We start from the raw sequence: 26,892 nt of genomic DNA, 5'->3' as shown, positions 1-26,892 counted from the left end.
CAGGACATTCCAAGGGTTTACAGATTCCAGGAGCTGAGGACAGAGGCCAAACCTCTTCGGGCAAAGTTAAATTCTTTACTACACAGCACTGCTTTAGTGTCATTCTACAAGTTTTAATCTGTTTTATTTTCATTATCATTCAGTTCCAAAATGTTTCAAATGTCCTTATTGAGTTCTTTTTTGACATACGGAAGTTTTAACTAAGTATCTTATAATTTGTTCCCAGGTTAGTTCTGTTGTAATCAAAGAAAAAAATTCTTTATGATTAAAATCCTTTTAAATTTGTGACTTGTTACATGAGTTAGCATATGGTCTGTCTTGGCAAACGTATCATGTACAACAAAAAGAATGTGTTTTCTTTAGTTGTTGAGTATAGTGTGCTATAAATATCAATTAGATCAAGATGGTTGATAGTTTATTCAGGTTATCTGTGTTTACTGATATTTATATAGTTCTGTCAACTGCTGATCAAGGATCTCTTCCTAAGATTATGGAATTGTCTGTTTCTCCCTTTAATTATTTTTGTTTTTGCTTGTGTTTTTTAAGGCCCTGTGATTAGGTGCACACATTTATGGTGGTTTTATCTTCCTGGTGAATTAAATTCTATCATTTTGATATATCACTGTCTCTTTAGGTAGTACTCTTTGTCTTGAACTGTCTTATCAGATATTAGTGTAGCCACTCCAGTTTTCTTATGCTTACAATTTATAGGATATCTTTTTTTAATTCATGTATTTTCACCTTGTCTGTCTTTATAAAGTACATCTCTTGCTTTCTTCTTCATTCTGATAAACTCTACTTTTTAATTATAGTGTTTTAAATCTACTTACATTTACTGTAGTTATCAATAAGATTAGATTAAGATCTGCCTTATTTATTTATTTAAATTGGGGGAGGGTGATTGGATTTATTTGTTTATTTAATGGAGGTACTGGGGACTGAATCCAGGACCTCATGCGTGCTAGGCACGTACTCTACCACTGAGCTATATACCCTTCCCCCTGCTCTTTTTATTTATTATTTTGAAAAATTATTTGTTTTCTCTTTGTACTTTCTCTTTGGCTGCTTTGTTCTCTTTTTCTTGCCTCTTTTTGGAGTTTGAATTTTTAAAAATACTCTCTTTTAAGTTAATTATTTACTTCTTAGCTTTCTTTGCCAAGAACATGGTATATCTTTGTGTTTGGTTAAGTTGGATATTTGTATATTTTAGGTTTATTAATTCCTGAGCATATCTTTTTTGCTTCTATTGCAAATACAGTCTTTTATTTCATTATATCATCTGATTGATTGCTTTAAAAAACTGCCTGTTCTGAACATATATTCATATAAATGGAATTATACAGTATGTGACCTTTTGCATCTGGCTTCTTTCACTTAGCATAATGTTATCAAAGTTCCATGTTGTAGGATGTATAAATACTTAATTCCTTTTCATATCTGAATAATATTCCATTATATGGGTATACCATATTTTGTGTATTCATTCACAAATTGATACACATTTGGATTGTTTCTACCTTGGGGCTATTATAAATAGTGATACCATGAACATTTGTGTACAAGTTTTTGCGTGGATGCACGTTTTCAAGTCTCTTGAGTATATACCTAGGAATAGAATTGCTCAGTCATACGGTAACTCTTTTTACCCTTTGAGGAACTGCCAAACTGCTTTCTAGGGTACTTGCACTGTTTTATATTCCTCCCAGCACTGTCTGAGGGTTCCCATTTCTTTAAATACTTACCAACATGTATTATTGTCAGTCTTTTTGATTATAGCCATCCTGGCGGCTGTGAAGTAATATCTCATTGTGGTTTTGATTTGCATTTCTGCAGTGACTAATGATGTTGAACATCGCTTCATGTACCTATTGGCCATTTGTATGCCATCTTTGGAGAAATGTCTGTTTAAATCCTTTGCCCATTTTATAATTGGATTGTCTTTATTGTTGAGTTGAAAGAGTTCCTTCTGTATTCTGTATATTTATCAGATACTTAACCTTATATACTGTATTGTGGATATCCTTATCAAAAATACGATTTGCAAATATTTTCTCCTAATCTATGGGTTATCTTGTCACTTTTTTGGTAGTGTCCTTTGATGAACAAATTTTTTTTATTTGTATGAAGTCAAACTTACCTGTTTTTTTTTTTTAATCCCCCTTTGGTTGTTTCTGTTTTATATGTTATACCTAAGAAACCTTTGGCTTAATCTAGGGTCACAAAGATTTACACTTAAGTCTTCTTCTAAGAGTTTTATAGCTTTAGTTCTTGTATTTAGGTCCATTTTGAATTAAATTTTATATATGGTATGAGAAAGAGGTCTCATTTAACTCTTGCATCCAGGTGTCTCCATATCATTTTATTGAAAAGTTGTTGTTTCCCCCTTAAATTGTCTTGGTACTCATGTTAAAAACCAATTGACCATAAATCTAAGGATATATTTCTAGACTCTTAATTCTATTGCACTGCCTATGTCTATTCTTACGCCAGTATCACAGTCTTGATTCATAGAGCTTTGAAGGAAGTTTTGCAGTTGGAAAGTGTGGTTCCTCCACGTTACTCTGTTTCAAGACTGTTTTGACTATTCTGAGTCTTTTGCAACTCTTTATGGATATTAGGGTCAGCCTGTCGATTTCTGGAAAAAGCCAGATGGGATTTTGATTGCGATTGCATTGAGTGATAAATAAAAAAATCTCCTAATTCCTTCAGGAGGATGATATGGAAGCAGTTTTTCATCTATCCTGAAAACTGGCAGATAAAAGAAGAAAGTCAAGTATTTTTTCCAAGTGTGTGTGTGTGTGGGCGTGTATACCATTTAATGCCATTTAATAAATGAAAAAGAAATAATAAAATTACACTGTTACCATTTTGCAACCCTCAGTGAATGAATTGATTTAGGCATTGAGTATCAAGAGCTGCTAATAGCACAAAAGAATATAACCAGACATTATGTACTTCTTGATAGAAGAACACAGTACTATCAAAAGTCTTGCTAAAAGGACTGATCATGAGAATGATCAAGCCTTTGCATTCAGCTGCCAATTTGCAGGAAGTACAGAGCCAAAGGACCACATAATGGCCCCATGAATATGGACTGATTTTACTGGGAAACCTACAGGTTAAATGCCTTGAGTTTCTCAGTAATTATAAGGAATAAAAAAGGATTAAGGGGCAACTTAAACACTTTAAAAGATATTTAAAAGACATAAAATTTTTAGTAATTCATTTCTTTCCTTTTCAGAATGAACCATTTCTCGTTTGAAATTTTTTCAACCATCCCAAATTACATATGTACATTCATGGATATGCCTCACACACGCATAATGCATATGCATATAATGCTTATACATACAGACACATATAAAAATACACTATTGCTTTGTTTTAAAATGTTCAAACTCTGCATGTGTTAGCTTTGAAACGTGCTTTCCTCATTCAGTAATTGTGTCTTCATCTTTTCCTGTTAGAAGTAGTAGTTCTTTACCTAATTTAACTTCTACATAATATTTCCTAGGATGACTGTACCATAATTTATTTAGCCTTTTAAAAAATCTATTTATAGGCAGCTTGTTTCCAATTTTTCTTTATTCCAGACCATAGTATAGTGAATATCCTTCTGCATGTTTCTCTTCTTGAAGTTGTGGAGTATCCTTAAAGTTTGAAAAGATGGTTATCGTGTTTCCTTCTTTATATTGTATCTAATACTAAAGTATAATAAGAATAGTTAAATTGTGCTTCCACTCAATTGAGTATATAAACTGTGTTAAGTTTTATAAGTATTTATATTAACTTCAGCCTTACTCAGGAGAAAGTTAGTGAATTCTTTTCATTTGTTTTGAAAAATAATTGAAGTCTTACATGTAAAAACAGATTTCTCATATCATGTTAAATAAACTGGCTGATGTTGATGTGGGCTTGATTGTTGTTTTCCATGTAATTGTACTATTTCACAGAAGGATGTTGTTTAAAAAGTGATGCTAGAAGTTGTGTAGTAACTTTCATGAGTCAAATTCATAGTTAAATTTTTTAAAATATATTTTACAATCTTCATGTTTGTATACAACAACTATTTATACTCCTCAGTAATGCTGTATCTTCTAAGGTTATTTCCTAGATGTGGAATTACTAGAAGGAGCAGAAACATTTTCAGGGCTTTTGAAACATGTTGCCAGACTGCCCACTAGAAAAAGACCTCTACCAGAAATGTGATGATTTATGCCTGTTTCTCTGAATGTTCGCTCTGTAATTTTTACTTATTAAAGAAGTTGAACATGTTTTTCTTTAAGTTTGCTGATCCATTTATATGCCTTTTGTGAGTATCCCTTTATTATGTTTGCTGATTCTTTCTTTTTAATGATTTATAAAAGCCAGCTTATAGTGGCTAATAATCCTATTTGTAGTTATAAACATTTTTTTTCTGTTGCGTCGTTTGTGTCTTTTCTTTATAAGTGTGTTTAATTTGGGGCAAGGGTGGTATCTGTTTGTTTTGGTTTTGTTTATGTGCATACACGTTCCCAGCCTGGATTGAGAAACATGAAGTTTTATTTTCTCCCAGTTCCTATAATTATGATTTCCTTTACTTTTGTGTATGGTGTGAGGTAGATTTGGTTTTCTTAAAATTATGTTAATCTTTTAAAAATAGAATACTTGGGTATGTGCACAACAGAGAGAAAGAGACAAGGGTTCTTTTATAGGTAAAAGAAAAAAAATTGTTATCTAATGGACTAATTTCAAGTTAAAATTTAAAAAGGATGATTTTTTTTTCCAATTTTTGAACAAGTTAATTGAATAAGACCAGACTAATTTAGCTGAGCAACTTTGGCTTTTCATGTTGACTTCACTTAAACAACTATATCTTTAGAGATACAGTGTTCAGCTAACATTAGGTTAAAAATGGACAAATCAGTATTCAGATTTTTTTTTCACCTAGTTTTGATTTCTTATTTGTATTTTTTTTATTGTGGCATAAAATACAAATAACATAATTTATTACCTTAACCATTTTTGAGTTTCTGATTCAGTGGTATTAAATACATCCACATTGTTGTGCAACCATCAACAGCATCCATCCCTATAACTTTTAATCTAGTAAAACTGAAATTCTAGACCTATTAAACAGTAACTCACAATTTTCCTCTCCTACCAGCCCATGGCAACCACCATTCTACTTTCTGTATTTATGATTTTGACCACTGTAAGTACCTCATGAAAGTGGAATTATACAGTATTTGTCTTTTTGTGATTGGTTTATTTCACTTAACATAATGTCTGCAAGGCTCATCCACATAACATATTGCAAAATTTCCTTCCTTAAGGCTGAATAATATTCCATTGTATGTATATACCTCATTTTGCTTATCCATTCATCCATTGACATACTTGGGCTTCTTCCATGTTTTATCTACTGTGAATAATGCTCCTGTGAACCCTGGTGTACAAATATCTCTTCAAGACTCTGCTTCCAATTGTTTTGGGTATATGCCCAGAAGTGGAATTGCTGGGTCTATGGTAATTGTATTTTCAGTTTTTTGAGGAAACACCATACTGTTTTCCACAGTAGCTGTACCATTTTATATTCCCATCAATGGTGTACAATTTCCTCTATATCCTTACCAACACTTACTTTGTTTTTTTCTTTTCCCCCAGATACTAACTAATATATATAAAATAGATAAACAACAAGTTTGTTCTGTATGGCACAGGGACTATATTCAGTATCTTGTAGTAACCTATGTGACCTTGGATGAGTCATTTCCTCGCCTCTCTGAGCCTCAGTTTCCTTATCATGAGAAGCAATGGTGTTGGCATCAGTTACACTCGGGTTCTAAGCCTGGCGCTGCCGCTTCCTAGCTGGGTCCTTTGGCTTGTCTTGTAACCTCTGAACCTCAGTCTCCTCATCTATAGAATTAGGTTTGCAATAGCGCCTACGCCTCAGAGGGTTGTGTGGATCTTGTCTCTGGGCAGCTAGGTTCCAAGGTGTGCCTGGGAGGAGTGGCAACTCAGGGTTGAAACCCTGGAAGCACCCTTATTGATAGTAGCCATTCCAGTGGTTGTGAGGTGGTATCTCATAATTTTGATTTGCATTTCCCTAATGGTTAATGGTGTTGAGTATCTTCTCATGTGCTTGTTGGCCATTTGTATATCATCTTTGGAGGAATATCTATTTAAGTTCTTTGCCTATTTTTGAATTGAGTTGTTTGGGATTTTTTGTTGAATTTTAGGAGTTTTCTATATATTCTGGATATTAATACCTTATCAGGCATATGATTTGTAAACATTGTTCCCATTCTATGGGTTGCCTTTTTATTCTGTGAATAGTGTCATTTGATGCACAGATTTTTTTTCAGTTTTTATGAGGCCAGATTTGTCTATTTTTTTCTGTTGTTACTTCTTGCCTTTGGTGTCATATCCAAGAAATCATGGCCAAATGGAATGTCATGAAGCTTTTTGTGCTATATTTTCTTCTAGAAGTTTTATTGTTTTAGGTCTTACATTTAGGTCCTTGATCCACCTTGAGTTAATTTTTGTATATAGTATTAGATAAGGGTCCAACTTCATTCTTTTATATGTGGATATCCAGTTTTCCCAGCACCATTTACTGAAAAGACTGTCTTTCTCTGTTAAATGGTCTTGGCACCCTTATGAAAAATAACTTGACTTTGTATGTGAGGGTTTATTTCTGGACTCTCTATTTCATTCCATTGGTTTATATGTCTGTCTTTATGCCAGTACCAAACTTTTGATTATTGTGGCTTTGTTGTAAGCTTTGAAATAAGATAGAGTGAGTCCTCCATCTTTTTTTTTTTCTTTCTTTCATGGTTATTTTGGCTATTTGAATCCCTTGAGATCCACATGAATTTTAGGATGGGTTTTTCTGTTTCTGCAATAAATATCATTGGGGTTTTGATAGGAATTGGATTACATCTGTAAATTGCTTTAAGTAGTATTGACATCTTCACATAGTAATAAATCTTCCAGTCCATGAACATGGGATGTGTTTCCATTTATTTCTGTTGTCTTTAATTTTTTTCAGCAGTGTTTTGGAGTTTTCATTACACAAGTCTTTCATCTTGTTGGCTAAGTTCATTCCTAATCATTTTATTCTTTTTGATGCTATTGTAAATGGAATTGTTTTTATAATTTTCAGATTGTTTCTGTTTAGAAATGCAACTGACATCAGTGTGTTGACTTTGTATCCCACTGCTTTGCTAAGTTCAGTAGTTCTGACTGCTTTTATGCTGAATCTTTACAGTATAAGACAGAGGTAATACTACTTCTTCCTTTCTAATTGGATCCCTTTTATTTCTTCTTGTCTAATTGTTCTGGCTATGACTGCCAATACCATGTTGAATACAAGTGGTAAAACTGATCCAAATTAGACACAGTATATGTCCAAGTTTTCCCCTTAAGTTGCAAGCCTTCAACAGACTCCAGAATTCCAAAATCACATCAGACAGATTATGCCTATGCAATTATTGTTTAGGTAGGGAGACAGATTCCTTGTGTTTCCTACTTCACCATCTTCCCAGAATCTGAATTATTTTTAGTAATTAGATAAATTTTTAAAAATATTGACATGACTTTAAAATGGAGAACCATTTCTCTCAGACTTTATGTATTAAACCATAAAATACACTTGGCATACAGTTAAATAGTATTGAGTATTAGGGTAGTTATGAAAATCATGATTTGAATTGAACTCATACTGCTTTTCAAAGCTTCATCATTTAATAATTTCCTATACTTTACAGAAATACCGGTATCAGGATGAAGATACACCTCCTCAAGAGCACATTTCTCCACAAATCACTAATGAGGTGATAGGTCCAGAATTGGTTCATGTCTCAGAGAAGAACCTGTCAGAAATTGAGAATGTCCATGGATTTGTTTCTCACTCTCATATTTCACCAATAAAGGTAAGATAATAACTTTATTTGGTTGCTATGAATTATATATTACTTTTGTTACTAATATAGCTCATGCTCAGAGAGAATGATTCTTTCATGTAGGATTTTCCCCCCTTGATTGTTTCTGGTTTTGTAGTTAAATTTCATAATTATTAGCATTTGAAAACATTTTAAAAATATATATTTTATAAGTGAATTTTATTCAGTGACATTGTCTTGAACTCTAAAATTTTTCATGAAGGAAATAACTTTTGTATTTCAAATACCCACATTAAAATATTTTTAAACTTCAAAAAAAATTAGTAGGTACAGTACAGAAAAAGAGCATTAACAGTATCTTTGGAGTCCAGTATGTGGCCTTACCTGATCCCATCACCTTGTCTCTCCCCTCAGAAATAACCACAATCCTGGTTTCATGTATTTAGATTTCTAATTAATATATTTCTTTTGCCTGTTTTGAATTTTATATAATTGGAATTATACTGTATATAATCTCTAATTGCATTTTTTACTCAACATTATATTCCCAAGATTCATTATTTTCATTGCTCTAGAGTTTTCTATTTATCTTATTTTTATAAGATAAATAAAGATATAATTTATCTTATTTTTGATGGATATTGAGTTATTTTCAGATTAGTACTAGTATGAAAAGTGCTATTCAAAACTTTGGTTATGTATACACATTTTGTGGATAACACCAGATTATTTTCCAAATGGTTGTTTAACTTACATTTTCAACAGCAACGTGTAACAGCTTTAATTGACCTATATTTTCAGCAATACTTGGTATTGTTTTGCCATTGAAGTAGTATCTCATTGTGATTTTAGTGTCCATTTCACTGATAAAATTGGTCATTCAGGCTTCTTGTTCTATGACATACCCTCTCAAGACTTTTTTTCTCATTTTTGTATTGGATTGTCTTTTTTACTGATTTGTACAAGTTCTCTATATATTCTGGATACTAATCCTTTGTTAGTTGTATGTATTGTGTATAAGGATCATTTCTTACTAGTAAACCTTAAAATGGGTTTTGTAATTCTCTTTGAAGGGTGATATCATATTACTGGTTAAAAATTTTAATGGTTATTTAGTACCATTCAGATTTTCTATTGATAGTTTTTCTAGGAATTTGTCCATTTCATACTTAACTTCAAAGTAGCCTCAACATCCTATTATTTTTTTATGTCTGTCGCATATTTAGGTGTAACCCCCTTTTCATGCCTAATATTGTTTATTTATGACTCCCCCTCCTTGATCGTTCTTGCCAAAGGATGGTCAATTTCGAAGAACCCACGTCTTTTTAAAAGATCTCCTGTGTCCCTCCCCCATGTGCTGTCACCTCCATCCCCCTTCATACACACATGTTCATATAAGTGTGTGGATAGCCTACATATCAATTAAAGATTGTGTTTGGCAGAAGCAGTCCAATCTTCCCTCGGGAGGCTAAATGATACATACACAGGGGAAAAACATCGGTTGGCTGTTAGTGACAGAGACAGTTTTCCTTTTTACCTTTTCCCCTTTCTCTTATCATTATTATTTTACTTTATTTTGCCTTCTTTGAGTTTATTCTGTGCAGATTTTTTTCCCCTGGTTTCTCAAGTTGGTTGCCTATTGCGTTATCAGCCTTTTCTAGTGGTATTTGAGTTTGTAAATTTTCCTTTAAATAACACTTTAGCTGTATCCCATAGGTTTTAATATGCAGTGTTTTTCATCACTCAAATGTTTTCTTTTATTTCCATTATGATTTTTTTCTTTGTCCCATGAGTTGTTTAGAAGCATGTTTCTTACTTTCTAAACATGGAAAGCATTTATTCCTTCTGTGTCTTCTTTTAGATTTTATTTTCTCATCGCATTTCTCCTTATTAGTTTGGAAGTTACTCTGTTTCTCTTCCTTTAATGGTTATCCTAGAAATTTTAATATATATATTTAGCTTACAAAAATCTAAACTCAGTAAATATATTTCCCCCTCATTCTGAACAACTCATAAGAACCTTAGAACATTTGAGTTCTAAGCACTCCCTCCTGCTTTTATGCTATTCTTATAAGCCTATGCCTGTTTTTTCTTGACTGAATTAATATAACCTATTTCTTACTTTAGTCACAAAACCCTCCTAGGTATGTATAATTCTTTTGTTGGTGATGTTTTGAATTTTGATTGATTATTATTGTTACAAATTACCCAAAACCAGTTTGTACAAACCCAGCTCCTTAGTCTTCTGGTGAGAGTTTGGCAGTTACTTCTGTATGTATGCAGATTCTGACACAAGCTGACTTTTAAACAGCCAGGTTATGTATAAAGTATTTTATATAGACTCTTTAAATATGATGAAGCCTCAACTCTCTGTGTTGTGTATGATTCTCACTCTTGGCAAATAAAAGAATATACCAGAGACAAGATTTTGTTACCCAGAATTTCCAGACATTTTAGAGATTAAATCTAAAATGCTATCCCTAAGGATATAAGCCCCTTCAGAGACTTTTCTTTCCCTTATTCAGGGGTGGATTGTGTCCCTAAATTGATTTAGCCAGTCCATATAACTGAAATATAATGAGTTTCACCAGTGACAGCCCATTTCATTCATTATGATCATTGGGAAAACTTTTGATGTTGATCAAAGATTAATATAACAGAAATCTTCTTGCAGCCATTTACTTTATAATTAAATGTTAGCGGACCTAGAAATGTAGATTCCTGATTAGGACACTGATTGCCCATAGAGTAATGGTTCTCCGCTGTGGCTGGACATTGGAATCATTAAGAAGGTTTTAAAATTGCTATCTGAGTGCTACCTCAGAGACTGTGATTTAATTAGTCTGGGGTACAGTCTGGCCTTTGGGATTTTTACAAGTTCTCCAGGTGTTTCTAGTGGATAGCCACTATTGAGAAGCACTCTGCTAGAATGTAGCTTAACTGAACCACTATACACATATTTATTTACTGTCTGAGATATTTTAAATTAAATTTCTGATATCTCTTTATTTAATCCTCACTCTGCATTGGGACTTAAATATTTTCAACTATTGAAAAAGAAACTTCTGTAAGATTCTTACTTGCTTCCTTGATCTGACTTTTTTTCCCCTGATTTCCTCACCAAAAGAGAATGAAGTCAGTTTTGCCTGATTCTTTTGGTATCTGCTTTAAAAATGCTCTTGTCCTTTGCATGCAGTTAATTACTGCATAATAACCCCACAGCTTTTTAAAGGCAGATTTGACAGAGGCTTATTTAAAGGAGTACATTATTGAGAATAAATATCCACCATCAGTTATAAAAACACATCTTTTTCACATTTTATCTTTTCTGACATTGTCATACATTTTACAATTGCTGGTGTTTTACTGTTGCCTAAGTGAAGTGGCAGTTTTGAGTATTTGTATATAAATCTTTGTTAACAGATTTTGGTAAAATCGAGAAAGTATCAAAGCATCTTAGTGTATTTGGTAATAATTCAGCTGATCTCATTGAAAAGTAGTTGAGTTGTCCATCCTTACACTCCATTCTCTTGTTCTTTTTCATTTTGTTTTATTTTATTAGATATTAATAGCATTAATCTCTGAAACAGTTATATATATATTTATAAAATTGCTTCTGGTGCAATTAGGTTAGGTAGTTGGGTGTCTTCATTGTATTCCCCATTTGGCTTGCTGTCTCTCTGATTTATATTTAGGGACTGAAGAGATAAGGATTTTCATTTCCAGGAGAAGAAATTATGTGACTTCCTTTCATCTATGTCTAAATCATACTTTATGTCTTAACTTTTTTTTTAACTGAGTCTTTTCCTATTATAAACTTGTTTTACACATTTTCCCATGTTAATTTTTTTAAAACTTGATGCATAATATTACCTAGAATAATTTGATGAACATTTCTGGTCTTTGCTATCTGTTATTTCCATTTTTACTGCATTTTGTAAAGAAGGCTTCAGTGAATAACCTTGGGGCATAAAAAGTATGTTTGGTTTCTTAGGGCAGATTTTCAGAAGTCAAATTACTGGATCAGAAATCTTGATAGGTGGATTTTTGACAGACTATATTCTGATACAATGTAATTTAAGAATTATTAAAGCTGCCCCATTTGTGATAATTCTTCCTGCTTCTCCTATTTCATGCATTGGTTAAAATTTGAGGAGTGAAATAGTTAGGAGTGGAATATCATACTAGCAGAATGGTTAGGGTTCCTTATCTTTCTGTTAGAAAACCAAATTTAAAAAAAAAAAGTTGTTTTTACATAAGAAGGCAAGTTATACATAAGAATGCTGTTTTTATATGAGAATGCTTTCAAATTTTTACAAATAACTGCATATGTTTTAGGAAGGTCAGCAATGAAGTATATTTTACTTAAAATATAAATAAGATTACTTTTTAAGAAAACCAATTTAGAGAGCTTTCCCACTTTCATAGTATTGTGGTTTGGAGTGAAACAAGTAAGTATTGTACTATACATAGAACTCAGTATATGAATTATTTTTGTAATTTGAAAATTATCTTTGAATAGCAGCAGTTTGCTGAGTAGAATGTAAATCAGGCCCTGCTTTATTCTTCGTAATTCTTATAAACGCCAATGGTTAATAATATTAATAGATGATTGCGTTAAAATGAACTGTTAGAATATTAGTTTTGTTCATCAAATATACATTTAGCATTTATTAAACATCTGTTCTATGCCAGTAAGTTTGTTAGACTTCAGTGATTGTTATTTTTTATGGAGAGTTATTACACAGTATGATGTAACATGAAAAATCAAGAGAGAAATTAAATTCTTGATGTATTCTGAAGAAAGAAAGTTGACATTTGGACAAGGTGTTGAAGGATGTGTACAAGGTGCCAGTTCAGAGAAGGCAGTTACTGGAGAAAATAAGTACAGTAGGAGGGTGATAGTATGAGGAAAACATAAAAATGCAGGAAAGTTCACGATACTGTAGCTGATGTTTAGGCTGCTCATTAGGGAACGAGGACAAGGTGTAAAGGACCTTGATCCTCAGCTGATGAGTGGCTCTATGAAGGGTTTCCCACCATGAAACATGCTATGAAATAATCCATTAGTTTTTTGTGGCGCTGGTGCTGATTCTCATTACTGAAATAATGAATGAAATAAGATAGTGATTGAGAGTTACTTTATTCAGGACTTGGCCTAAAAATAATTATGATTTAAGACTCTAAAGGGAAAGTTTCTTGGCAGTGCTGGACAGTGTCAAGAAAGAAATTGGTGATATGGTGAAAAATCCTAATGTGGAAGAAAAGGACATAGTGGGTAAATTTTTGTGGTATATAAGAATCTTTAAAGTAAGTTTAGATTTTAAACAATTCTAAATACAGTAGTATGGTACTAATAACAGTGTCAAGATTCCTAAAGCTGAAAATGATCGAAGAATTAGGAAAAATGGTCAGAACAATAACTTGAACAAATAAACAAATAAAACCTCAGGTTTTTTCAGTATAGATTTAAATATAGTTGAAGTGACAAGAGTGGCATGGCTTTAATGGGTTATGGTTGCAGTGATCATTGAATAAATAAAATAGTTCATATTTTGCTTTGGTCTTCAACGGCTAGGAAAATTATGTTTAAATTAATATGTGCAAAGTAAACATAGTTAAGAGGGACTTGAAATTGAAGATAGAACAGGGCATGTGAGCAGATAATTATTTTAAATAAGTGTATCATCTAGCCTGGGCATATTTCATTTCAGTAGTACTGAGAATACTATCAAATGAAATCAGCAGCAGCAATTGGTAGTTTTTCAAATATTGGGAGAAATGGGGGTAGCAAAAGAATGGATGTAAGCAAACATTTGCTTGTTGAACTAAATGCTACAGGAATAGAATCTTTCCCATTTTGAGTACATAATGGGTACTTCTTGAAATCAGCTTTGTCTTCACATCTCTGGAACATACTAAAATATCGTTGAATTTTATCTTTTTTGTATGGTCTGGTGTACAAAGTTGAGCACACAGTTTGCATACAATGTGACCACTAGGTGGTGCTCATACAGAAGGGATTTGTATGTGTATAATCAGTTTTACTAGGTACATAACAAATCTGTGTTAACCATCTTCTTAGGTTAGTCTTGTCTTAACTTAGTACAGTTGCATGTTTTGAAATTTAACAGGCCAAATTACAAAGATAAAAGATACAGAAAATGCTTGTTACATTGCATTTATAGTACGTTGGCTCTGTGGTTACTTAGTATTTTTTTTTTCTCTTAGTATTTTAGAGTTTCAGTATTGTTTTTCCTCTCATCTTTCAACCTTTTAAAATTTTTCACTAAAATTATTTAATCATTGCCTTTGTTACTATACCTGAGGACTTCTGGGTTTATCTGAGAGTTTAGAAAGTATACAAATAATTGAGGGCCTATCCCATATAAATTTTTTAACTGTCTTTACTTCCATTAATGTTATAAAATAAACATTTCTCGCAGTCATAAATTTTTCATAATCATACTTTATGTAATAATCCATGAAATGGATATATTTAGTTTACTTACACTTTCTCCTCTTTAGAGTTCTGCTGTAGATGATATTATTATCTTTCTGTGAAAAAGAAAAATTAAAATACAGAAAAAAAGAATGTTAGGTATGGAAATATAGCTCAGTTTTAGAGCATTTGACTGCAGAAAAAATGTTACTTCTTTATGTATCATTAAAATCTTACTGTGTTTTTGTGATTTAAACATTTGTAGTATTTTTTAAAATTCATTATTTTAAATAGATTTCTCAGGTTTTGTAATGAATTTAAATTTTGTTTGAATGGAATAGAATTGATCCTTCAGCTCTGCTACATGAGAAGGGTTATTTTAAAGCAGAGATAGGTGAGGAGTTGGTTGCCTTCTGCCTCCCAGTCAAATTATATGAAACCAATCGTAATATACTACATTCATGGTTTTGTATGTGTTATTGACTACTAGGCAATTGATGAGATGATCCTAGGTTTCCGTAGCTCAGGTAATGGGACATTTTCATAAAGAAACCTTTCGCAAATCTCAAAGTTGCTTTCTTGATGTCAGTGGATTTGAACAGGCAATTTACACATGGGGAAGTATTTCTTCCCTGTCTTCAGGATATGTGGCCTGGAGTGTTCTATCAACTTTTGATTGTTCTCAAGCTCTTTGGCTCTCTAGCGTAAGAAATTATTGTACACGAATGGCTACTATTCCATATGTGTTGGTACTGTTTGCAGCTTGAGTAGGATATTTGCATTCACATTTGTTCAATATCCTCATCCATACCAATTCAGAGTAACAGAATCTATATCAATTTTAGGGTTCCTCCCACCCCAGGTTTTCATCAGCTGTGGATCAAGGCACATACTTGGGGGCCAAACCAATTACTACAACATTGTATAAACCATACTAATCAGTTTTTTATTAAGTATCTGGTCCATAGTAAATCTTTATTTTTTTATTTTCAGTAGGTTTCATTTTCTTTCCTTCAGAGAGGATTCTTAGTTCTCTCTCTGCTGTCAGTGTTTTCGTCTATTCTCCCACTCCAAATAGATAAGACCAATCTGTGTAGGTAAAACTGCCAAACACTGCCTGCACAGTCCTTGGGAAGAAGCACCAAATTTTGCTATAATCTGTCAGAAAATATCTTGCTCCCAAGAATCCCACATGACTCTCAACCCTTATTGGGCTTCTGTTTGTATCTTAGAGATGGAATCATAGAGACAGCATTAGCATCTTTTCTTGCTGAATCAGGATTTGCAGTAGACCTGGAGATTGTAGTTTGCCAATGCTGCTTTCTAGTAGGCTGCATTTAGTTGATGCTGGTAAGCAAAAAATAGCATGATTTTGTCCGTCCACATCTGAAAAAATATTCATGACTGAGGTTGGGAATTATGTACTTATATCAACTTAAAAATTGAATTACTCAACTATTAGTAAATTATTAAGTAGCATTTTTATTCATATATTATTTTTAAGTTACCATATATTGTATTATATACTAATGTAGCATAGTGTTAAGAGGACAGACTTAGGAGTCTGTAGTTCTCAAACTTGAGGGTACTTAAGAGTCTCTTAGGGGGCTTTTTAAAAATGAACATTCCCAGATCTCCCTTATCTCTAAAAAGTCTGATGGAGAGGGTTACCAGTCTGCATTTTTTTAACCAGCACCCTAGGTGATTCTGAGATGGACTACTGTGTTGAGAAAAACAGACCTAGATATTAGATGTTAGAAGATACCTGTTTAGCAATCATACAGTATTATTTTGTGAACCAGAGTATTATTTATGTAGTGTTGGATAAAACATGTTTCACTGGCTGTAAAACAAAAAATTTACATTTAATTCTTTTACATTTTTACCAGTTCCTAATTTAATGTTTATAGTGAGAGAGCTGATGCTGATAATAGTTCTTTTTTATCACAAAAGTTCCAGAAGCCAAATACTTATTTTGCTAATTACTCTGTTTTTGTCTTCAGACTCAATTAAAGCATTTAAAACCAATACATACATAAAGTGATCATGCTACATTTCAAATGGATTTCTATCATTAGATCCTCAGTTTAATGTAAACAGTACCTTTTAAACCATAGTTCTATTTAATATAAGTGCCTTTCTGATGTAGAAATTAATATGTAAATGAAAGTCTCCTTTAATAAAATTATTTTAAACAGAACTGTTAGCAGAGAAAATCCTCTTGTATTTTATTCAGTTCATATTTATAATTTATTTAAGCAGTGAAGATGCCATTGGATTTTACTTCAGACTGTGATTGAAACTTGGTAATCCAGAGTTTTCCACCCAGTGCATTAAATCAGGCAGCCCCAAAGGGTCTTGGTAGTCTAGTGTATATAATATCCTTCTTTACCTGCTAATCGACCTCACTTCCTGGATTTCAGTCCGTCTAGTTATCAGCCAACAAAAGAAACAGCTTTTGGTTCCTGCAGACGCTGGTGAAAAAATAATCATGAGAAAGAAATCCACCTTATGCCGTCTTTTTTGTCTGCAAATATAAACTCAGCCATCATACAGCTAACAGGTACAGAGGGAAGATACAAGCTTTTTCATGGGAAGAAGTTACAGAGAAAATGAGCATCATTTCTCAAGGTTTTTATTTTCCCTGATCTACAATTGATGCTGCTGTAATTCTAGCTGCAGTTTTTACCGATCATTCACCACTCAGCAGCTGGTAGAGAAGTAAGACTGCTTGGCAACCACCTGCAGGGCTGCAGAGATGAATTACATTTTCGGGAACAACACACTTCTGTACTCTCGCGCCAGTCGAGGAGGCAATACTAGCTCTAGCCATGGCTCAGTAGGCCCAAAGCAGAAACACTGGGCAAAAAAGGGCTCATCAGATGAACTGCAAGCTGAGCCAGAACCTTCACGCTGGCAGCAGATAGTTGCATTTTTCACTCGAAGACACAGCTTTATTGACTGCATCTCGGTAGCCACCAGCTCCACCCAGGTAACATACCACTTGTTGAAATTATTTTCAGTATATTTTTGGTTCATGTTTGCTTTGCAAAAATGTATTAGTATAGATTTCTTATTATTAAAATATATAGTCTTACGCACTAAAACCTTGGATGCGCAGATATGTATGTTTTCATCCCATCTATGCAGGTCTTTAGCACGAAAGGGGAAACAAAAGTATTTTCCCTTTTGCTCTTATGTAATGCCAAACAAAACAGTCTCAGATTCTGTTGAATGACTTCTCTAAAAATATAAAGCCATTGATACATAAATTAAAGTAAATTAATAATGCTTGTCTCCTTATTTTCAGACTGTGTTAAATAAAGTATGCTATCTGACCAAAGAAAATACTTGTTTGTTTAGCTTTTATATGTCATTAGATAACCTGAGGGAGATTGTTATAGTAAAGAAACAAGGTATTTTGAAATATTTTTATTTTCTAGTGTTTTGAGAATAGATTTAATTGAATACAATTGTCTATTATTGTATATACTGATATCTTAAGGTTATTAAATTATGGTTTATTCAAGGAATTCAGTGAATCCTTCCATTTCTGTAAATATATTATCTAGGGTTAATTTGAAAGCAGTAAACTTGTGTAATTACATGATTATAGGAATGTTTTTCAAATATTCAATTGACAGTTTAAGAAGATGAACAAACACTAAAAGTCTCCCAAATTAAAAAGACAAAAATCACATAAAACCACTTCTTTTTGAGGAGATGAGTCTGAAACTATGAGGAAAATACAGAGTTAATAAAAATTTGAGTGCAATACCTGTGTGGTATTAAAAGAGGGTTGGGAAATTCTGCATTTTAAAACATGGTTTTAGTAGATGTTCATTCAACTTTACTAAAAAATGAAAGAAATAGTCTAATTTAAAAACAAGGTGACAATGCTGTAATCCTTTGACATCAATAGCATTTAAACTAATGGGGCCTTTTAAAAACAAATTCATTTAAAACTATTCTTTTGTTTTTTTAATAATTAGAAGCAGCACTATAAGTATAAAGTAACTGTCAACAGCTTCTTTCTTGTTTTTGATTACTAGAATTGTCTTTCAATAGTTTTTATTTTTAAATACTGTCAAATTTCTTATGTGAAAATATTCTACTTGTTTTTCTTACATGTTTGAGAGAAATGGAATTACTGGGCGAAAAAGAGTCATTTATTGATTTCATGTAGGCAGTGCGGGTTACTTAAAATCAAAACTTATTCAGAGGCAACAACTGATTTAACTCTTAGAATGAATGCTGCCTCAAGAATCTAACTAACTTGATTTTGACTACAATTACATATACCAAAAAGGGACACAGAGAGTAAAACTTGGCATTGTTATTCATTGTAGATTAAGTGATATTTTTCATTGTCAATAAGAAAGATATGTTAAAAACTTTAAATACACACTAATACATATGTATATACACACACACACACACACACACACACACACACACACACACAACCATTGATATATAATTCATTTTATAAAGGGCATACAAATGAACGACAAGCAAAATAGTTTACATATAAAACTACTGAAACTATGGAATTACATAATAGTTACTTAGGAGTTGGACCAAAAAAGTTGCTATTGTGTTGTACTAAAATAGAATTTTATTAAAAACTCTATTTGCAGTTGATCCTGCAAGGCCATTTAAAATTTTATCTTCCTCCCATTTGGTTCAGATCACTTGTGTACATTGACAAATGACTTGGTTTTTATTTCTTTCAGACCTCTTCCCATTACTTACTTTTGCTTTTTCATTACCTTTGTATTTCTTTGTAAATGTAGACATTAGGTCAGAGATCTTAGCTTTTATTACTCCTGTTCTGGGATATTAACGTGTCATTTTCCCATTCCGTGTTACTTTTTTCACTGATGAGTTGGAAATTCTGTATAGTCACGTCTTTTGTTGTAACTATTGGAATTCATCTTACAGGATAAAATGCAACAGGACTGAGAAAGAATGTTAGACATAGAGTTTACTTGATGCTAGATATATTTTTCTGTTTCATCTACGGACTCGTGGCTGGCAGTTTTATTTTATAGCACCAAAGGATTTTTGTATATTGTTAAAAAAACAAAGTAGATTAATGAAATTTCATAATTTATTGAGCATATGCTGTATACCTATGAATATATATGTATGATAGTGTTTTATTCCATGATTGATAAATAGAATCAGTGGTTACCAGGTACCTATCTCTCTACTGTCAGAAATATTCTTTTCAAAGATTTGATAGCAAGATTAACTTTGAATCTAATTCCTTATAACCATGATGCATGATACTTTTAGCAATTTAGAGTTTTTATTAAATACAATTTTACTAATTTGAAAGTAACTACTCTGATTTAATATCACACCAAATATTCTCTATAAATAAAAGAAAATTTAACTTTATAGATTCACTTAAATTGTTCATGTATTTGAGATATTTGTGTTCATTACTAAGATTTTGTGTCAGATTCTACTGTAATATGTGGAACTTAGTAGGAAGTAATCAATGTTTTTTAAGATGTTAAGGAAGTCAAGTGATTATAAACTTACACAAGACTCCCAGCTTCTAGGATAGGGCTTGCTGTATACTTGGTGCATAGTGAATTATTTATGGAATTGATTAATTAATTTCCATTTCAGTCACATGGAACCTTGTTAATTTATGGCACCTAATCTGAACTCTCTTGGGTACCTACGTTTATTTAATCCATTCTGTTGCCATGATAAGTGCCTTTAATTCCTCACAGTAGCCATTTCTTCCTCCACTTCCCTTTTCTTCCCCTCCGTTCATCATATTTTCCTTAAGCCACACAAATCCCTCATGTACCTGATTTCCTCACCCCTTTGAATCTTCATTCTGTGATGATAACCATGCAGCTTACAAACTATCTCTAATTTTTGTCATTTCGCTGTATCCCCAAAAGTTTACATTGTGAGGTTTTTTGTTTGTTTTCGGTGTTAAGTTAAAATGAGTTTCTTGTGAATTATTTTACTTTGGTGTAAGTTTTTCTATTTTGGGCTTCATACTAATGTTCTTAATTTTGAATAGTCATTATAATATAGAAAATGTGGTCTACTTATTATCATGCCTATTCTTGCATTTAGGATCATATGTTGCCAATCTGCCCTGTCCTGTTTAGTGCAGCTCTTTTGCAGCTCTTTTGCAATCTTAAGACCAATTTTGATGTTCAGCAGGGTTTTGAAGAACTCTAGCATTGTACTTCTAGGCTTTGCTACTTGATTATCTCCTTGGTGATGTCAGTATTTATTAATGAGAATGGCAGTAATATTAACTTTGAACAGCTGTAATGTGGTGGGTCACATTGAATGTGTATTTAGCATCTGTTTCCATATTTTGAACTATTTCAAAATCCCTAACACGGATCATTATAAATATTCAAATAGGACCTCCCCCTCTGCCAGACAATTGACGTGTCACATTAAGCTGAAAACAGCAAAATTCTCTTCCTAGGAGTGAATGGAACAGACATGATGACTTACCATAATTGAAGTAGAACAATGAAATTTTAACAAGAGTGACATTAGTCACATGAATTGAATAATACACTTTTTAGAGGAAAAACTCTGTTGTAGTTAAAATACAGGAAAACACTGTTCAGGTAAATGCCTAGTGTTCAGATGCCAGAAAAATAAATAGGCTAAATTTGTATAAAAAGAATACTATTTGTCCTAAAAGGTTTATTTTGTAATTGTTTATAATTCTGGATTATAAAGGATTTAGTTTTTAGAGCTATGCACTGGGTATGTTGTCCCCAAAATGAAGATAATAGCATCAACGTCATTGAGTTAATTGTATTAAATGGTTAAATTTATGTAACATATTTAGAACACAGCATGGCAGCTATTATTATTTTGTTATATTATTATTTTATTTTTATATTGTTTAATTTTAATAGTCTTTGGACAGATTCAGATTAGATAGGAATAATAGTACCTGGGATAGTGTAGTTCATCCAATCATTCAGTAAATAGTGTTGACTGAATAAGTGCAAACTATACTTTTTAAAGAATCACATATCTCAACACCTTCAATAGCAGGATTTAAGGGAGGGGCCCCAAAGAGCACCTCAAATTGTTGGTGAGACTGCCAATTATTCCCTAACCTTGACTCCTCTGCTAACACTTCCTTATGTAAATGCTAAACCAGTCAGTAGTAGGCAACTAAGTTTAACTGATTATCCACCTTTTACCAAGCTCCCCACGCATACCATTAGGACTAGATTTATACTCTTCATCTCTTTAACCTTAATCACTCCAAAAAGTCTTAAGCTTTCCAGATTACTCTTCCTTATTTCCTTATCCATGTTTAACTCTGGTATATTGCTAATCTGTTTTGAACTCCCATCCCAGTTTTTCTAACTCTGCCCTTTGAAATTCCCAGTTTGTCATCAGTAAAATATCCTTTATCCTTTAACTCTTCTTTGATGGTTCATCTCACTGTTTTTCTTTCATAGAAACCTGGCGTTCCCTTGAGAACACTGTTTTTTTCTATACCCTCACAAAAAAGTGAATTTTTTATCTGTCACGCCCCATACACTCTGGAACCAACATATGGAATTGATGTCTTCCTTGCTTATTATTGATATTTATAGATAATTGTACCTCCTCTCTTTTAAAAATGTAGATATCATCTGACAGACAGTATATTTAATTCCCCTCCTTGTCTATAGTTACGTGCATCTTTCCTAATCACTTCTACTCAATGATTTGAAACACCTGGTATATTATCTTTTCTCTGCCTACTATTCATGTAATCATTCTTACTGATTTTCAATATCCTGGTGTGATCCATCCAAAATCTTGACTTCTCAGTTCTTTGATCTCCTTACCTCTAGGGTTTTTTTCTTTCACTTGAGTGACCTGCTTAAGTAGTTTTATTCAAGATGTCATTACCATTAACTTGTACCACTTATACAATCTCAGTTGCAAGCATTTTAAACTGACTAGCACTCCCTTTCTTTTGAGCTCAGTTCCTTTTTTTTTTTTTTTTAACCCTCTGAACACTTCCAGTCCAACTTTTTATTATCTATCACTTCTCTTGTGCTCTTAACTTCCCTCCTTGCCTTGTTCAAATTCCTTGGTCCATGACTGTAAACTCTGCCTTTCATAATCTTAACTCTCTTGCTCCTCTGTGACTTCATTGATAAGATCCAACTGTGGTTAGTTGCAACTCTGTCTCCTTCACATCAGCTCCAAAGCTGCACATTAAACTTCTGATATCTGTTTCCTGGCCCTCATTCTCAATTGATGGTCTTACTGTGTATTTCAGCTTTTTAAAATAAATGATCCACCTGTGTTCTTAAATCTCACCCTTCACTTCTGTACTAGATCTCAGTCCTTTTGACTATTCAGAGACGTCTGAAATTCTCTCTTCTCTTCATTGCATTATCTGTCTTTCCCTCTATACTGGATTATTCCCATCAGCATACATACGCACTATAATACCTCCCATTAAAATAACCAACCAAAAAACCTCTTGGAGTATAGACTGTCATATCCAGTGGTCAGTTTTCAGTCTTCAGTCTTCATTTTACTTGACCCCACAAGCAGCTTTTTACGCAACTGACTGGTCCTCCTTTACATTTTTTTCTCCTTTAACTCTTGAATACCATTCTTCTGATATTCTTCCAGCCTCACTTTCCTTTGCAGTAGCCTCTTCCTCTTCTTACCAGTAATTGTTAGAGTAACGCAGGGCATCAATCCTTTAAATTCTCTCTTTTTATACTCACATTTCAGGTGATCTCATCCAATCATGTGCCTTTAAATGACATCAGTATTTATGTCTTTAGTCCAGAGCTAATCCCTGTATAGTAGAATTGTATATTTAGCTTTCCTACTTGGTATCTCCACTTGGATTGAGTATCTGAAAGTTAACATGTCAGAAACAGAGTTTCTAATTTTGTTGCCCAGCCCCATCTTATTCACTCAGTGTGCTAGTCATTGAGATGCTGAAGATTGAAAACTCTTGGAATCATCTTCTCTTCCTTTTTTGTTCGCTCCACACGCAATTTAATAGCAAATTCTGTTGGTTTTGTGTTTAGAATATATTTATGACCTGACCATTTCTCGTGTCTTCTACAGCTGCTAATTCAGATTATTTAATTGGTTGCCTAAATTACAGCAGTAGATATCTGACTGGTCGCCCTGTCTCCATTCTTTACTCTCACAATCTGTTCTTCACCCAGCAGCTAGAGTCATCCTTACAGAATGTCACTTCATTTCAGTATCTTGATTTTACTCCTCCCATGGCCTCCAGTTCAATTTATAGTAAAATCCTTATTTACCATAGCCCAAAAGGCCCTTTATTGTCTAGCCCCTGGCAGTGTCTCTAATCCCATTTCTCACTGTTCCCTCACTTACTTTGCTCCAGCTATATTGGCCTTGTTCCTGTTCCTCATATACATCGAGCATGTGGTTGTCTCAGAGCTTTAATCTTGCTGTTCATTCTGCCTGGAACATTCTTTCCTCAGATGTTCTCATGGTTCATTTCCTCATATCCTCCAGGTTTCTGCTCATCTATTACCTTCTCAGAGGGCCTTCCTAGATTCTTATCTAAGGTAGGAGGCACTTCTTCACTCCAAACATCACTGGCTTTTTGCCTTTTTAAATATTTTTCCTCATGGCATTTAATACTGCCTGATTCTTTATTATTATAAATTTTTAATCTGTCTGAATTCTCTCTTAGACCTTCTTTGAAGCATATATCACACTTTATCTAGTGTTACACTAATCCTCTAACTGATAATTCTTTTCTTATTTACCCTTGTGGAAAGAAATACCCATGGGGAGGTGAGGCAGGGAGAAAGGAGGAAAGAAACCATTCAGTTTCTTTATAACTAGGATGACTATGTAACTCATCAACCAAACTTGGAGTACTTTTGATGGAAAAGGGAACTATTAATAATTAAAGTGGGACAACAGGCATAAATATAAGCTTCCCAGGCAAATAGAGGCATATGGTACATCATTTGTAACCCATTTCTCTTCTGACTGTTCCCAGCAGGCAGCAGGTCTGAATACTCACACCAAGACATTTGCACCTTAGACCAACATGGATTGGCCTAACCTTTTCATCTATACATATTTTAAGCATTTTAAACATTTGGCCTTATGCCTAATGATAGTTGTGTTTTGAAGTGATAGATCAAATATATATTTTTTTCTTCACCTGTAAGGAATGATATTGCTTATATTCAGCAGTATAATGCCTCTGTATTAAACTAGAATATATAGGGAGTAAGTAGACAATTCTTTTAAAATACTTTGGAAATGCTGAGTCTGATAGTAGGATAGTTTCTTTGAGTATTTACTAATCAAGTAGTCAAATTTAGGATAAAAATTCTATTAATACTGGTTGTGAAATCCTGCCTCTTGGCAAAGTTTAATTTCCCACCCAAAAGGCCACTAATTTTGTAAGATTAATACCGTTACTCAAGATTTGGAAATTGTTTCCCTTGTCACCCAAAGAATACCTACTCAAAAGTTTGTTTAAATGGTGTTTGAGAAGCAGGCATTTGTACAGTCAGACATTTTAGAAAAGCATAAAGATGAACATTAAACAAAAAGTAATAGTTTACAATGGTTATATAAGCTTTTAAAAAACACCAAATTGACCATACAATCCAGCAGTTGTACTCCTTGGTGTTCACCCAAATGAGTTGAATACTAATGCCCACATGAAAACCTACACCCAGGTGTTTATAGCAGGTTTTTTCATGATTGCCAAAACTTGGAAGCAACCAAGATGACCTTCAGTAGGTAAATGGATAGATAAACTGTGGTACAGCCAGACAATGAAATGTTATTCAGTATTTTAAAAAATAGAAAGATCTGGAGGAACTTTAAATGCATATTACTAAGTGAAAGACACCAATCTGAAAAGGCTACATACTGTATGCTTCCAACTATATGACATTGTGGAAAAGCAAAACTACGGAGACAATAAAAAGATTAGTGGTTGCCAAGGGTTAGAAAAGAGGGAGGGACAAATAGAGCACAGAGGATTTTTAGGCCAGTGACACTATTCTGTATGGTACTATAATGGTGGATACTTGACATGATAGATTTGTTCAAACCCCTAGAATATATAACACCAAGAGTGAACCCTAGTATAAGCTATGAACTTTGGGTAATAATGATGTGTCAGTGTACAGTGGTGTTCTCAACTGTACATTGTACAACTCAGGTGAGGAATGTTGATAATGGAGAGGCAATGCATGTGTGTGGACAGAAGGTATATGAGAACTATGTACTTTTTGCTCAGTTTTGCTGTGAACTTAAAACTGCTGTAAAAAATAAAGCCGATTAAAAGAACAACATTGATATTTTAAGGTGGATTAGATTGGCTGTAGTTCAAAGAACAAAATAAGTGAAATTTGTTATATAAGCTCTTTATAAATAAGAAGTGTGTTGCATTCATCTTTGTAGCTTCTATATGGTGTCATGATTGTTAGACTATCCTTTTGTCAAGGACAAATAGGTAAAAAAAATTTCACAAGCTGCAATTTATATGTTATATATATATAGTTTTATATTTAACTTTTAAGTAATATATTAATAATGGTGCTGAAAAATGGCCCACACACTCTGGGGTCAGGATAGGAGATTCAGTCTGCACATTTTTGCCCTTTGTTTATTTCAAGCAGTGTTTGTTTTCATGAAAATTACACTCCATACAGTAATCAACTGGGTAATGATTTGTTTAATACCAGCTGCTAAACCATAAACTTTACAAGAGCAGGTAGTACAGATGTATGTTTTCTTCTCTTGTATCCCCAGAACCTAGCATGGTGAATGCACATGATGACTGTTGAATGAATGAATGTTAGTATATAACATTTATGTATATATATAATATTTTCATTTAATTTAGTGATGGCTGCAAGGAAGTTTGGAACTTCTAAATGTGATTTGGCCACTGTAAATTTCCCAAGCCATTTTTATATAGAAGTATGGCTTCAAAATTAGCAACTCTACATTATAGGATTATAAAATCATGTAATTCAAAACCCTCTGTGAAAAAAATTGAGGCATAGACATTCTTAGCATATGAAGAATTTAATTTCTTACTGTTAAAATCTGACTATCATTTTCTTTTAAAGATCTTTCACTATGTCATTCTTTGTACTTCCTGGCACTGTTATTTAAATAACATTTTCAGTCCTCCATTTTTATATCAAAATTTAGAATTTTGATAAAGGTAGAAATAGTTGTTAATACCATGTGGAGAACAGTAGCCTACAATTATCACCTTATTTAATAAACTTTAAATAAGCCAGCTGATGTGACAATTTTACAGGCACATGTGAATCAGTCAACAGAGGCTGGACCTATTTTGTGCAAGTGTAAACCAACTGGCTATGACATCTGGAAGTAGTGGTTTTAGGAGAAGCCTAAATACAACTTCTTCTGCCCCTAGATAAATTTATTTAAAAGATTTGTCCCCCTTACACCTTAACAGGAGCCCTGCATACTCATTCATTGTCCATGAGTAAACCCCAGTTTCATTCCTATTTCTGAACAATATTTTCAGTATTTGTG

The 26,892-nt window shown here is 33.1% G+C and overlaps 1 protein-coding gene across 9 annotated transcripts in view; it reads left to right on the top strand.

The window, feature by feature from the left end:
* DLG1 (discs large MAGUK scaffold protein 1) overlaps positions 1–26,892 on the top strand; it is a 228,975-nt gene that overhangs the window by 71,851 nt on the left and 130,232 nt on the right. For 7 of the 9 annotated variants that reach the window (XM_032481581.1, XM_032481590.1, XM_032481574.1 and 4 more), the window contains exon 5: positions 7,752–7,916. In XM_032481581.1, the coding sequence (XP_032337472.1) occupies positions 7,752–7,916 (165 nt within the window). Of the gene's footprint in view, positions 1–7,751; positions 7,917–16,776; positions 17,321–26,892 lie in introns of those variants that run through there. The other 2 variants (XM_032481597.1, XM_032481593.1) reach the window with 1 other exon arrangement.

This window comes from Camelus ferus, chromosome 1, assembly GCF_009834535.1.
Source record: "Camelus ferus isolate YT-003-E chromosome 1, BCGSAC_Cfer_1.0, whole genome shotgun sequence".
Classification (NCBI taxonomy): Eukaryota; Metazoa; Chordata; class Mammalia; order Artiodactyla; family Camelidae; genus Camelus; species Camelus ferus.
The sequence above is the reverse complement of the archived record's forward strand: the minus strand, read 5'-3'. Positions and strand labels throughout refer to the sequence as shown.